We start from the raw sequence: 14,569 nt of genomic DNA, 5'->3' as shown, positions 1-14,569 counted from the left end.
AAGGCCTGACGAAGCATCTCAATGGAAGATACCAAGAGTTTGGTGATGTCTATGGGTCACAGACTCGATGCAGTTATTGCATGCAAGGGATATGCAACCAAATACTAAGTATTATACTACTTTAACTGACTTCAGGTTAATCTGTTCCAATGCATATGCTTACCTAAAATGGGGGGGGGGGGGGGGAAAGGGGGGAAGGGACTGGGGACTGGGCATAAAAAGTGCTATTGGTCTACAATGGTAAAACAACATGTATACATAGAAATCTATATATAATGGAGCAAGTGTTTGTATGTATAATGTATACACTCCACCCACAAATGTAACCTGAAAGACTTAACCTAAAGTACCCAGAGGACCCAAAAGACCCCCCCCCCCACCCCCCAACACCCTGAGAACCTACAAGACTGAGAAGACCCAGAGGACCCAAAAGACCCCAAGGACCCTGAATACTCCAAGGACTCTAAAGACCCCGAGGCCCCAAAGAACCCAGAGGAACCAAAAGACCCCAAAGACTAAAAGATTGAAAAGACCCTGAAGACCCAATGGACCACAAATACCCAAAAGAACCCTGAAGACCCAAAAGACACCGAAGACCTAAAGACTGAAAATATTCCAAAGACCCTTAACAACCCCAAAAACCAAAAAGACCCTTAAAAACCCTGAAGACCCAAGAGAACCAAAATACCATGACAGACCCAAAATACCCCGAAGACCCTTAAAGACCCAGAGGACCCGAAATACTCCAAAGATCCAAAATACCCCCAAAGACCTAAAAGACCACGAAGACCTAAAAGATCCCGAAGACCTGAAAGACCCCAAGGACTTAAAATATTTCAAAGACCCTTCACAACCCGAAGACCCAAAAGTCAACGAGGACCCTTAAATCTCAGCTCTGATTGGTATATGTTTGAGGGGACATTCATACATACATACATACATACATACATACAGATGGACAGACTGTTCTAGACGGCTCTACCCGATGGGCTACGCCGTAATAATACCAAATTTGGCTTCACTTTTCCAATACTTATGGAGTGCACTGTATGTATTTTTGCATGTACTGCTCTCTGGGGGCTCAGGTGAACACCCTATAGGCAGAGCTGTGCATGCCATAACCCACAGGTCACATGGACAGCTGATTAGTACACTAATTAATGGGATCTGATAATAAGCGTTTTTATCAGACCACCTTGACAATCTCTTAAGCTGCCAGTAATTATCGGGTTAGGACAATCTCTTTTATGTAATTTAAATCCTCTCCTGAGTAAGCCCAATGGACTGAAATATTTCACGAGTGCGGCAAGATGCAAGGTGAGGCGAGGCAGTCATGTGGTCTTTAAAGTATTGGATTTATCTCAGGTCAAACAGACAGACAGGCAGGCAGGCAGATACCAATCACAATACTTAAACAGTCGGAGGAGATGTATTTCTAGGCACCACTTGCAAAATCACTATTCACACAGAACTGGGCCAGGTTTTGAGGACATTGGTTTTTCGGTCTGTAGGCATGGTGCTGCTGATGCGCTGTTCAGTGACCTCGTCTCCCATCCTCAAGTCTCACGGCACGTGTTCCAGGCAGGGTAGTAAAGGATCAGCAGAGGCATGGAGGAAGCTCGGCTATTGAGGCCGCAGCCAGAGGGATGGGGGGAGAGAAGGTCAGAGAAAGAGAGAGAACCCTAAAACTAACTTAAATGCAAGAGGCCATTAGGCCCACCAAAGACTCCACAAGTAATACCTGAGCATGAAGCCATACCTGAGCAAGTATCATTTTAAAGCTCTTTGGTATGACTCAGCCGGGGTTCAAACCACCATGCTCCCAGACTCGTATTGGATGCCCTGAACATTACACCACCAAGCCTTCCTTCCTCTGGCTACCTTCGCTTTTATTAGCTCTCATTGCCCTGCCCAGTTTCCATGCCTCTCGGGCGGGGCTGGAGCTGCCCATAGAAATAAGCCAATGTTGAAGCACCACGGCTGGTGCCAGGTCCACTCACCAGTGCTTGCTCGTCAGTAGCGTCAGCCCCAGTCGACTTCCCACTTAGCTGTATGCTGAGGCTCGGTCTCTCATGGCTTGTGAAAGATTGTGGAGCACATTTTTATAACTGACTCGAAACTCATTTTCTGTTCGCATGCCAAAACTTCACAAACCTTTTAGCTATCCATTGTGGGATCCATCCAAAGCCACACCATCATACCAATCCTTGAAAGAAGACAGAAACACCAACTGCATAAGTCAGTTGATGCTCTCCTAACCAATGTTTCAGTCAGTCAGTCTACATTGGGTTTAATGTAGCCTTTTATTTAAAAAATGGCCAGCCCATCCCTTGGGGAAAAGAATCAATCCAGGGACACATTTCTGGTTTCCTGGTTGTCATCAGCATATGGTGGATTCCCTGCAGGAGATGAGCTCATGTCAGATTGTCCCAGGAGGGAATATATATCACAAGCACTTCTTAACTGGAATGGTGATCATTAACCCCTTTGCTATGGTTACCGAGTGCATCAGCTGACTCTGATTTATGCAGTGGGTAGTTCTGTGCTTTTCACACACTGCAACTAATGAAAAACCCATTTGATTTTGATATTTATCCTGCCAGCTATAATTTAAAGATCTTTAAATGTAAAGGTATATATCTAACTTGTTTCATGCCTCCATGAACCTGTACTTGTGACGTATCTTTGGTGGTGGTGCTGTAGAGTTTAATTTTGATGAGTAGGCCCACTTTCACGCCTTATTTCGATGAGAAAATCAATAACTTCCAAAATGACAAAATCATTTCAAACACCAGAACAATGCCACTGTGTCACCAATATGCCTCCGCATAGTCCCACAACGAGTAGATTCCATCACTCTGCATATGTGTGGGAAGGGGATCACGTTTGTGAAGTTTGGTGTTGATCGGATAAGGTTCGTTTTTCTATCCAACATGGCTGCCAAACCACGTGACCTATGATATCATCATTTTCAAACTATATGCAACAGTGCGGTTTGATGATATTTGTAAAATTTCGCATTAATAGGGTGAGCGGTTTCAGAGATATAATTATTTAATATTTCCCTTCAATCCAATATGGCTGCCAAACCTTGTGACCTATGATGTCATAAATTTAAAATGTTAATACAAATGGGTCATAGATCATGTGCATGCAATTTCAGATTTTTAGGATAAGGAATTCCATTAAAACATTTTTGGCTGGTATACCATTTCTCCGAAGATGTCATCATTATCATGCTTTTGTTCCCCATTGGGAGTACTTGACAATGTGCCGAGTTTCAAATTTTTCCATTCAGCGGTTTACGATAAATAATTTTTTAATTACTTCCTTTTAATCCAAGATGGCTGCCATACCACGTGACCTATGACGTCACAATTATCGTAAAAACATTCTGCATGTGGGTGTCACTCCTGCCCTGAAAGTTTCATCTCAATCGGACATATGGTTGCTGAGAAAAACGAGGGTGTGTGTGTGTGTGTGTGTGTGTGTGTGTGTGTGTGTGTGTGTGTGTGTGTGTGTGTGTGTGTGTGTGTGTGTGTGTGTGTGTGTGTGTGTGTGTGTGTGTGTGTGTGTGTGTGTGTGTGTGTGTGTGTGTGTGTGTGTGTGTGTTCGTTCGTTCGTTCGTTCGGTCAGACAATATTTGGAAATCGTTTTTTGTTGCACCAAAAGGTGATTATCTGGTATTGGCCTAATGGTTAGGGTGGCGGGCTTGGGATCCTAAGGTCCTGAGTTTGAATCCCGTTGAATTAACGCCAGGTGCGGTTCACTCAGCCTGTCATCCTTCCGATGCCACAAAATGAGTACCAGATAGCTGGTTATAGAGAGGCATTGCATCAGCGGCAGACGCACCCACAGAAAAATGATGCAACCAGCAGCTGGGTGGCTGCACACGAACCACCACCAAAAGGTGAGCTTGTTGGAGTGTTTGCTCCAAAAAGTCCATGTTGATGGGAGAAAATTAGAAAACTGATCGGCATATGGAAGTGATATCAAAACCGTTACATCAGTCCCAAAGCTCAATCCATCTGATTAAGAAACTGAACAACAGCAACGTAACAGTATGATTGATAAATATTTCTCAGCCATGGATTAGACCAAGACTGGCAGGAGATGCAATCTCACCGAATGTTTACTTGAGCCTTTGATGAGAATGAAGAAACGAACAATTACCGTACAGAGGAGCCGTTTGCATGGAAACAAGATATATTTTTGTCCAACCCAAGAAACTTTGGTCGAGTTTCGGCAGATCCTTGTCTCGCGTTGAAAGGCAAAACATCCAAAACATGTCCACAATTTATGCATGCCTCATGATTTATGAATATGAGATGTCATTAGCAGTTATTCATTTTGATTACCACATCAGCTTAATTTTGCTACACATTTCATCCAGATTTCTCATCAATATTTATCATAATGATTAGCAAATTGCTACTGAACTTAAATAAATTATCTTGTTGTTGTGTGTGTGTGTGTGTGTGTGTGTGTGTGTGTGTGTGTGTGTGTGTGTGTGTGTGTGTGTGTGTGTGTGTGTGTGTGTGTGTGTGTGTGTGTGTAACCACCTTTTGAGGCCATTTTTCCCCGCAGAGTAGGGGTTGGCCTTTGTCGGGCACCGTGGTCCCCTTTTTTTGAAGCAATGTTTTATGGCCGGATGCCCTTCCTGCCGCCAACCCTGTTAGTCACCTCTTGCGACACACAGGGAATTACCAGTGAGCTGGTACTCAATTTGCCGACCTCGGAAGGTTGACAGGCTGAGTCAACCCCCTTTTCGTTAATTCAGCGATCGACCGGGATTCGAACCCAGGATCCTCGGATCCCAAGCCGGCACCCTAACCGCTAAGGCAACACCAGGTGTGTGTGTGTGTGTGTGTGTGTGTGTGTGTGTGTGTGTGTGTGTGTGTGTGTGTGTGTGTGTGTGTATGTGTGTGTGTGTGTGTGTGTGTGTGTGTGTGTGTGTGTGTGTGTGTGTGTGTACAGCAACAACAACAGGCATTTTAAGGCCATTTCCCCTGCTAGAGCGGGGGTTAGCCTTGCGGTCCCCATGACAATCTTCTCCATTTTACCCTATTTTCTGCATCTCCCCTTGTTAACCCCCTTGCCCGCATTTCTTCTTCCACCATCTTTAGCCAAGTCTTTCTTGGTCTTCCCCGTCCTCTACTTCCTTCTACATTCATTTCCATCACTCTTCTCAACCAGTCACTTTCATCCTTCCTCAACACATGACCAAACCATCTCAACCTGTTCCTCTTCACAGCATCCATCACAGGCTCTATTCCCATCATCTTTCGCAATTCATCATTTGTCTTCCTCTCTCTCAACGATACTCCGCACATCCATCGAACCATTCGCATTTCCACCCTTTCCAGCCTTCGTTGCTGCTATACGTTCATTACCCATGTCTCGCTCCCATAAATCATAACACTTCTCACACATGCAGCATACACCTCATTGCACATTGCACATTGAATTGAGTTCACTCCGACACCCTTCCTGCACACAGCACACGGCCACTTCCCTGTTCTTTCCACCTCACCACATGCTTTACCACTTGCCATCACCTTCGTCTTTCCGATATTCACCTTCAGACCTTTTGTCTCCATACATTCCTTTCACTTGTTCATCTTCTCCTTCAGTCCATCCATACTTTCTGCAATCAACACCAGATCATCTGCATACAACAACTCCCACAGCAAACCCTCCTTTACATTCTGAGCCAGCACCTCCATCACAGCTACAAATAGTGGTGGACTTAGTATCGACCCCTGATGCACTCCCACCTTTACCTCAAACTCACCACTGTTCCCGTCCTTTGTCCTTACAGCTGTGCACGCTCTTTTGTACATTGCCATCACTAGTCTGATCAACCATTCCTCCACTCCTAACTTCCTCAATGCCCATGTCACTACTTCACGTGGAACCTTATTGAATGCTTTCTCCAGATCAGCAAACCCAAGAAACAACTTCTTCCTCTTCTCCATGGACTTCTCCTGCAACTGCCTCACAAAAAAAAGCACGTCTGTCATTCCTCTTCCTGGCATAAATCCAAACTGCATTTCGTCGATCTTCACTTTCTTCCTTATCCTCCTCTCCAACACCCTTTCCAATACCTTCATTCCATGCTCCAATAACTTTATCGCTCGGTACGAGCCACACTCCAGAGGGCCTTGTATAGAGGGACGAGGGTACTCAGTTCCCAAACCACTGGAATGCAGCCTTCTTTCACCACCAGATTACAGACCTCTGTCATTCTCTTCACACCCCCAACTTCCTGCTGCCTTCAACATATCTCCCACAACTCCCGTTGGCCCTCCAGCTTTTCTACCCTTCATTGCTTTTATCCCTCTGGAGTGTGGCTCGTTGGCCTGGTGTTGGGCTAGCGGCTAGGGTGCCAGCTTAGGATCCTAGGATCCCGGTCGATCGCTGAATTAACGCCAGGGGGGTTGACTCAGCCTGTCATCCTTCCGAGGTCGGCTAATTGAGTACCAGTTTACTGGTAATTCCCTGCTTGTCGTAAAAGGCGACAAAAAGGGTTGGCGGCAGGAAGGGCATCCGGCCAAAAAACATTGCTTCAAAAAGGGGACCAAAAAACAACAACAACCACGGTCCCCGAAAAAGGCCAACCCCCGCTTTGCGGGGAAAAATGGCCTCTAAAGGTGTTTTTTTTTTTGCTTTTATCGCTTCCTCAACTTCCTTCTCAGTTATCATCTCTGCCGGTCCTAAAACTGGGTTACTCTCTATGTTGCCATCCCATTCATTCTCTGCATTCAACAGTATTTCCATTTCTCTTCCATCTTCCTTTAATTCCATCTGGGTCCACAACGATTTGTCCCACTTCATCCTTCAAGCAACTCACCCCCATTACATCACACCTCTCTTTCGCTATCTGCTTTGCAGTGTGTGTGTGTGCGTGTGTGTGTGTGTGTGTGTGTGTGTGTGTGTGTGTGTGTGTGTGTGTGTGTGTGTGTGTGTGTGTGTATGTGTGTGTTATAACATAATGTATGCTGAGCATTATGAATGTACAGTAGGACAATCTAACAAGACAAGAACAGGTTCTCCAACAAGACAGGTAGAAAGTAGTGTTTGAATTGAGGTTTCATTGTTGGGTTGATTTTTTGGACACAGATGAAGTTGTTGATTTCCTGATGTAGACCCACGGCTGTGGTTGCCAACCTACTGTTTGGAGAAGTTCTGGATTGAAGGGGTCGAAACCTCCTTGATGACCAAAAACTCCCCTGCTGATCCAGGCAGTGGGAAAATCTATCAATTGCTTAAACATTTAACTAATAGATTTCTCGGTAAGCAACTACGTCAAGGTTTGAAATCAAGAAAGAGTTAAGTGTAGGCCGATAAGGGTGTTGTACTTGTTTGTATAAGTGGTTCCTTTGCCTGTTAATATAATGCTTTAGGAATGTCCGTTGCTGTTTAATAAATGATTGGGTTTGTGAGAAACAGACTTCTGAAAGAAACGGTACGTACTGTGTGATGCCATCCTACAGCGCAAGAAGGGTTACCAACGAACTGTCATCGAGGTGAACACACCTAAAGTGGAGCAGTTGCCTATTGTGGACCTGAAATTCAGCGATTTTGGTGAAGCAAATCAGAAATTTGCTTTTGAACTGGGGGCAGTGTGTTTCCAGGGCTAGATAAGCACGTATGTAGCCACCGGGCCAGCCGGCCCAACCCTCCATCCTCACCTCACCGACCTCGGTAACCCTAAAGGCGGGCCACATGCAAGTTTTGAGTAGTTGGTCAAGGCCTCAATGAGTGAGCACACAAGGTCTTACCTTGGGATTATTGTTTTCAGTCCTGTAATAGTTTTGCTCTATCTTCCCCCCTTTGGCGATAATTGCTCTGGGGTCTGACCCCTCGCTCCCCCTCTCCTCTTATGCCTTGAAGCAAAACACCATTTGCTTCCAATCAAAGTTTCCTTCGCACTGTTGTTTCACTTTATGCCAGTTTATTGTCCGTTCTTTTTTTTAGCCTTGGGTCCTCGAGCATGAAAACGTTCCCACCGATTTAAAAAGAAAAGCTCAGCACAGACCGGCCTGCCTCATGTGGTTGTGCGCGTTGCCTTCTCGCACGACTTCATTCCCAAACCATCAATGGTGCTGTCTTTTACAAAGTGATGGTGCTGATTTATTTTGTGATCTCTGTGTGATTGTGAGTAAATATTATATTGTATATGAACAGCGCTTTTGTCTACATACATTGAAACTTGCATGGGGTGGCGATGGAACAGCTTCATTCCAAAAATGCTATCGGCCAACTTTGTCCAATATTGAGGGATTGAGATTTTTTTTGGCCGTCTTTGCATCTTTTTCTGTTTGTCCATTTTTTTGGCGCTTGGTTTGTTTTGTTCCTTTTTGTTTTTTTTCTCCTTGTTATTCACTTTGCCTTTGCAAGCCATTCAATTCGCATTCCCAAAGCCATCTGCACTTTGTCGTGCTTTTTTGCAGACACTGAAAACCGTCTCGCTCTTCCTAATTGGGTTTTTTTTTCTGTGCATTTTAAGCAAACAGACTTCCATCTCAAAATGTGTTTTTGTACTTTGCGGCAGAACGCTACGCGCTTTATAACCCACGTCTTTGTTTTTGTTTTTGTTTGTCAGAAATAAGAAAATAAAATTTAATGGTGCTATAATCATTTTTGCTTCGAAGCATCCCACAGTCGAGGAGAATGTTATTCCATAAAAACAAATTTATCCTGCAATAGGGAACAAACAAACTCTATTTGCTTCCTTTTTTTTGTTTTTTTTTTGTTTTTTTACTTCTGGCTCATTCATGAGTGTGATCCTGGAAGGAGGAATGTAACTCACTGTGACGGGAATAGGCCGGGCTGTGTACACGTCAAATGTACGTACGCCGAGTCTTCGCAATTTCCTCACGGGCCCTGGTTCTTCGTGGTCTGCCACATGGTCTGCCAATCACCATGTGTTTCCATGCCACGTTTTGACCATGTGACTCCTTGTTGTTGTCGTTTTTGTTTTTCAAACATATTGCCTCATTTATATAGAAAAAAATTTTTTTTGGACTATTCCACTTTACTTGCCCTGGTTATTTTCATGACTCAGGTGAATACCTGTCGTTTGCTTCAATGACATTTGAATCTTTTTTTTTTGTTGTTGCTCTTGCAATATCATCTTCGATGCTTTATTCTCATTTGCCCTGTCGAAAATAAAGGCTATAATTTCTATACGTCTGTAAAAGTACATGGGGTTTCCACTGTTTCATCAGGCCATCCATGTTTCAATGAGTTTTGCCTCCTGGTGTTTGGTACGTCGAAGGGTCCATTAGTTTTTGGCCTTTGATCATATGCAGTGCGTTTCGGTGATTTCCACGCAACGGGGCATCTGGAAAATGCCAACGTTTCTCCGAAAGATTTCGTTTTGATCTACAGACGAGGTAAGGCCTCGTTGCGACGAAATCTCAATGTCTCACTGTTCTCATTTCAAGACGTCAAGATATTCTCAAACACCATGAATGGCAACATTCACGCATTGAATCCGAGGCGTAAGATGTCTTAGATGCAAGACGAAGGTTGGGAAAGAATCCAAAATATGGGTTCGGAAGGATCACAAAGCAAAAAATGCATTGCTCGGAGCAACATAAAAATGAAACCAAATCAATAATGTGACTGAAGTGTTAAAAAGAATTAATTTGCTCTTGTGTGTGTCACATGCAGTGCTTGCTGCAGGATTGCAAGAGTAGTGGGAATGGTGGGTAGGACCAATGGCTTTGGACTTTCTGAGGCAAGGAAAACCTTGGTTTTATGTGTTCAACGCCAATTAAGAAATTGGAATCGAAGCTTCTGGAAATGGGAGAGCTATCATGTAGTTATCAGATTGTTGATAAAAAAACAATCCATCTGGTTTACTTATTACCTACAGAGAAGGAGTCTTGTCTTCCTGCCCTGCCTTGTCCACTCCATCTTGGTTGGCTTTTGATGCTCTCAGAGAAATTTGGAATGGACTCGCTTAATTTCGAAAAATGACAATTTAGCGAGAGTATGTTGTTGTGCTACTATACTGAAGGAGAGAACTTTATCTTGCATCCTGTATTGCACAATCTTGGGTTATATGACTGAATTGTGGTTCTATGTTGAAACGTCAATTTGCTCAGAGGTGATTGCGTGTGTGCAAGGCCAGGAAAACTAGTACAGCATAGGTTTGCCAGAAGGTTGTATTATGGATGAGGTTCCATCACCATTTTTGGATCCAAGGGATTGCCAAACGCAAACCGAGTCTCTTTCAGCAGATCGCAGAGCGGTGTTTGTGGTTTATTCACATACCCTATACTATTAAGCACAATTAACTAATCCTTCATGATGGTTCAACAATTACTCACTGGAAGAGCCCAGAAGCAACTCTGCGCTTGCTTTGTCATTGTATCCATAAATTTATGATCAAATATTATTGATTAACATGACAAGATTTTTTTTTTAATTCTATTTATGAACACACTGAACCATTTCCTTGAGCTCGAGCAATGGATAACTTCAGGCAGGATAATTGGAGCTGCGACCAATCTTAGGCCATTTGATTTCCTGACAGCAAGCAACTAAGGTCAGCTCGGGCATTGCATATAGGCCTCTAGTTTGACACTTCCAGAGCAGCTTAGATCTCAGATTCTATGTTGATTTGTCCTAATCCCCTGATATCCTTTTAATTAATTTGTAAGTTTGATAATAACTTATTTGGCCTACATTTACTACAATTACAAGCATATCCTGCAAGCCTTTGGCATCATATAAATATTTGATTACTTCTGCTAGGCTCCATCGATCAAACTCTGGTAACAAGACCACAGCACTTGGTCAATGAAATATATGTATGTATATACAGTCACGTGAAAAAGTAAGTACACCCCATGTAAAGTTTTGACTTTTTCAACATACAGCTATTTGATCTTCATTTCAACAATATTCATAGATAAATGTGATATAATATAACAAATATCATGAAACATTTACATTTTGTAGTCCATTGTATAATTTAAATAAACATAAATGCAAATTTCGCAAATGGAAAAAGTAAGTACACCCTTGGCTCTAATAGGTGGTATTGCCCCCTTTGGCAGAAACAACCTCAAGTAGGCGTTTCTTATAACTGTCTACCAGTCTCTGATATCGACTGGGAGAAATTTTTGCCCACTCCTGCATGCAGAATTCTTTCAACTGTGCGATGTTTGAGGGGTTTCTTGCATGCACAACAACACACAACATGCATTTTAAGGCCATTTTCCCTGCTAGAGCGGGGGTTAGCCTTGCGGTCCCCATGACAATCTCCATATTGCCCTATTTTCTGCATCTCTCCTTGTTAACCCCCTTGCCCGCATTCTTCTTCCACCATCTTTAGCCAAGTCTTTCTCGGTCTTCCCCATCCTCTACTTCCTTCTACATTAATTTCCATCACTCTTCTCAACCAGTCACTTTCATCCTTCCTCAACACATGACCAAACCATCCCAACCTGTTCCTCTTCACAGCATCAATCACAGGCAATATTCCCATCATCTTTCGCAATTCATCATTTGTCTTCCTCTCTCTCAACGATACTCCGCACATCCATCGAACCATTCGCATTTCCACCCTTTCCAGCCTTCGTTGCTGCTCTACGTTCATTACCCATGTCTCGCTCCCATAAATCATAACACTTCTCACACATGCAACATGCACCTTTCCCTTCAGCTTCAGCGACACTCCCCTCCTCATCAGCACGCCACTCAGTTCCCGAAACTTCTTCCATGCACATCTCACTCAAGCAACCGTTGCCGAGTCTGATCCACCTTCTCCATTCAGCATGTCTCCGAGGTAGCAAAATGATTTCACACCTTCCAGCTTCACGCCGTCTCCAAGATCCAACTCAACATTTCCTCCCTCCGCAGCTCCCTCTGTGCACACCTTACATTTGAATGTAGCTGCCACACTGGTAAATGACCCTCTCAGACCACTACATTTTTGATGAACCCACTCAGCGCACATTGTACATTGAATGGAGTTCACTCCGACACCCTTCCTATACACAGCACACGTCCACTTCCCAGTTCTTTCCACCTCACCACATGCTTTACCACTTGCCATCACCTTCGTCTTTCCGATATTCACCTTCAGACCTTTTGTCTCCAAACATTCCTTCCACTTGTTCATCTTTTCCTTCAGTCCATCCATACTTTCCGCAATCAACACCAGATCATCTGCATACAACAACTCCCACGGTAAACCCTCCTTTACGTTCTGAGCCAGCACCTCCATCACAGCTACAAATAGTAGTGGACTTAGTACCGACCCCTGATGCACTCCCACCTTCACCTCAAACTCACCACTGTTCCCGTCCTTCGTCTTTACAGCTGTGCGCACTCTTTTGTACATTGCCATCACTACTCTGATCAACCATTCCTCCACTCCTAACTTCCTCAATGCCCATGGCAATACTTTGCGTGGAATCCTATCGAATGCTTTCTCCAGATCAACAAACCCAAGAAATAACTTCTTCCTCTTCTCCATGTACTTCTCCTGCAACTGCCTCACAATGAAAAGCGCGTCTGTCATTCCTCTTCCTGGCATAAATCCAAACTGCATTTCGTCGATCTTCACTTTCTTCCTTATCCTCCTCTCCAACACCCTTTCCAATACCTTCATTCCATGCTCCAATAACTTTATCGCTCGGTACGAGCCACACTCCAGAGGGTCACCTTTCCCCTTGTATAGAGGGATGAGGGTACTCAGTTCCCAATCCACTGGAATGCGGCCTTCTTTCACCACCAGATTACAGATCTCTGTCATTCTCTTCACACCCCAACTTCCTGCTGCCTTCAACATATCTCCCACAACTCCCGTCAGCCCTCCCGCTTTTCCACTCTTCATTGCTTTTATCGCTTCCTCAACTTCCTTCTCAGTTATCTTCTCTGCCGGTCCTAAAACTGGGTTACTCTCTATGTTGCCATCCCATTCATTCTCTGTATTCAACAGCATTTCTATATATCTTTTCCATCTTCCTTTAATTCCATCTGGGTCGACAACGATTTGTCCCACTTCATCCTTCAAGCAACTCACCCCCATCACATCACACCTATCTTTCGCTATCTGCTTTGCAATCCTGAATACTGCTTTCTAACCCTCTTCCGAATCCAAGCGTTCTCCGAACATTTTCCTACATGCCTCCTGCGCCTTTGCTACCTCTTTCTTTGCAGCCTTCCTGGCTGCCTTATAACTTTCATGCTCTGCTGTTTCTGCCCCCATACCCTTCGCCTTCTGCCACGCCTTGAACTTCTTCCTCTTCTCGTCAATCCTCTTTCCAACTTCATCATCCCACCACCATGTTTCCGAGGGCCTCGGTGGTCCTTTTGTCCATCCACATACCTCACCAACGGCTCCCAACAGACTAGCTTTCATTGACATCCAACCACTTTCAAGCTCAACCACATCATCCTCTACCCTACTCAGCCTCTCTTTTAATGCCTCCCTTACTGTCACCTCTTTCAACCTCCACACCTTCATTCTCGGTTGGTACTTCACCCGCCGAGCTCTCCTCGCACCTTTCACCCTTATGTCGCAGACAACCAAGTGGTGCTGTGAAACAGCCTCCTCCCCCGGGATCACCTTTGTGTCCCGGAGGTGCCCCCTATCTCGCCTACGCACCATCAGGTAGTCAACGGTTGTCGTCGACCCACCTGACGTGTATGTAACAAGCTTATTATCCTCTTTCTGGAACTGAGTATTACAAATCAACAAATCAGCTCCTTCAGCAAACTCCAAAATCCTTTCACCTTCTCCATTTCTCGCACCATATCCGTAACCCCCATGAACTCCCTCAAAACCATCCATACTCCTTCCCACATGTCCATTTATGTCTCCTCCTACCACAACAACTTCCTCATCTTTCACGTTTTCCATCAGCTTCTCTATCGCACACCAGAACTTGTCCTTCTCTTCATCGCTTCGACCAACCTGCGGAGCATATCCCGAGATGACGTTCACCAAGAGCTTTCCAATCATCATTTTCACCATCATCAACCTATCACTCACTCTGGTCACACTCACCACACTGTCTACAAACTCCTCAGAAAACAGGACACCAACAGCATTCACGCCCTCCAGGCACCCTTGCCACATAAACTTGTATTTCTGTCCCTACCTACCCTTCACCATTCTCACACCACTTCCCTTCCATCTCGTCTCCTGCACACAACATATGTCCACTCTTCTTCTGACCAATACTTCCACCACTTCTCCTGATCTCCCTGTCATTGTCCCTACATTCCATGTCCCAAACCTCAGAAACCGATCTCCACTTCGGGCTGCACCCTGCCCATATGTACTTGTAATTGTCATGGTTCTCTTTTTGAGGCAATGTTTTTATGGCCGGATGCCCTTCCTGACGCCAACCCTCTGAGTCATCTCTTATGACACGCAGGGATACGGTGTACCGATTCTGACCAGGGTACACACTGGGAAACGTTTAAAACATGGAAATTCTAGGGGGGGGGGAGGCGGGGTCAGCATCACGGCTGCGGTTTAAACATATTCCAACAATATCCAAACAGAACCATGAAAACCATGAAAAACAATCTGGGA

At 44.5% G+C, this 14,569-nt stretch overlaps 1 protein-coding gene across 1 annotated transcript in view; it reads left to right on the top strand.

The window, feature by feature from the left end:
* Positions 1–9,208, top strand: part of COL5A1 (collagen type V alpha 1 chain) — a 505,662-nt gene extending 496,454 nt beyond the window's left edge. Inside the window, exon 67 of the mRNA XM_068102230.2 lies at positions 7,497–9,208. Coding sequence (XP_067958331.1) covers positions 7,497–7,643 — 147 coding nt within the window. The 3' untranslated portion in view covers positions 7,644–9,208. The remainder of the gene's footprint in view (positions 1–7,496) is intronic.
* Positions 9,209–14,569: the final 5,361 nt, after the last annotated feature.

The sequence above is a fragment of the Myxine glutinosa genome, chromosome 13, assembly GCF_964187855.1.
Source record: "Myxine glutinosa chromosome 13, kmMyxGlut1.1, whole genome shotgun sequence".
Lineage (NCBI taxonomy): Eukaryota > Metazoa > Chordata > Myxini > Myxiniformes > Myxinidae > Myxine > Myxine glutinosa.
Note: the sequence above shows the minus strand (reverse complement) of the source record. Positions and strands in the feature narration are given on the sequence as shown.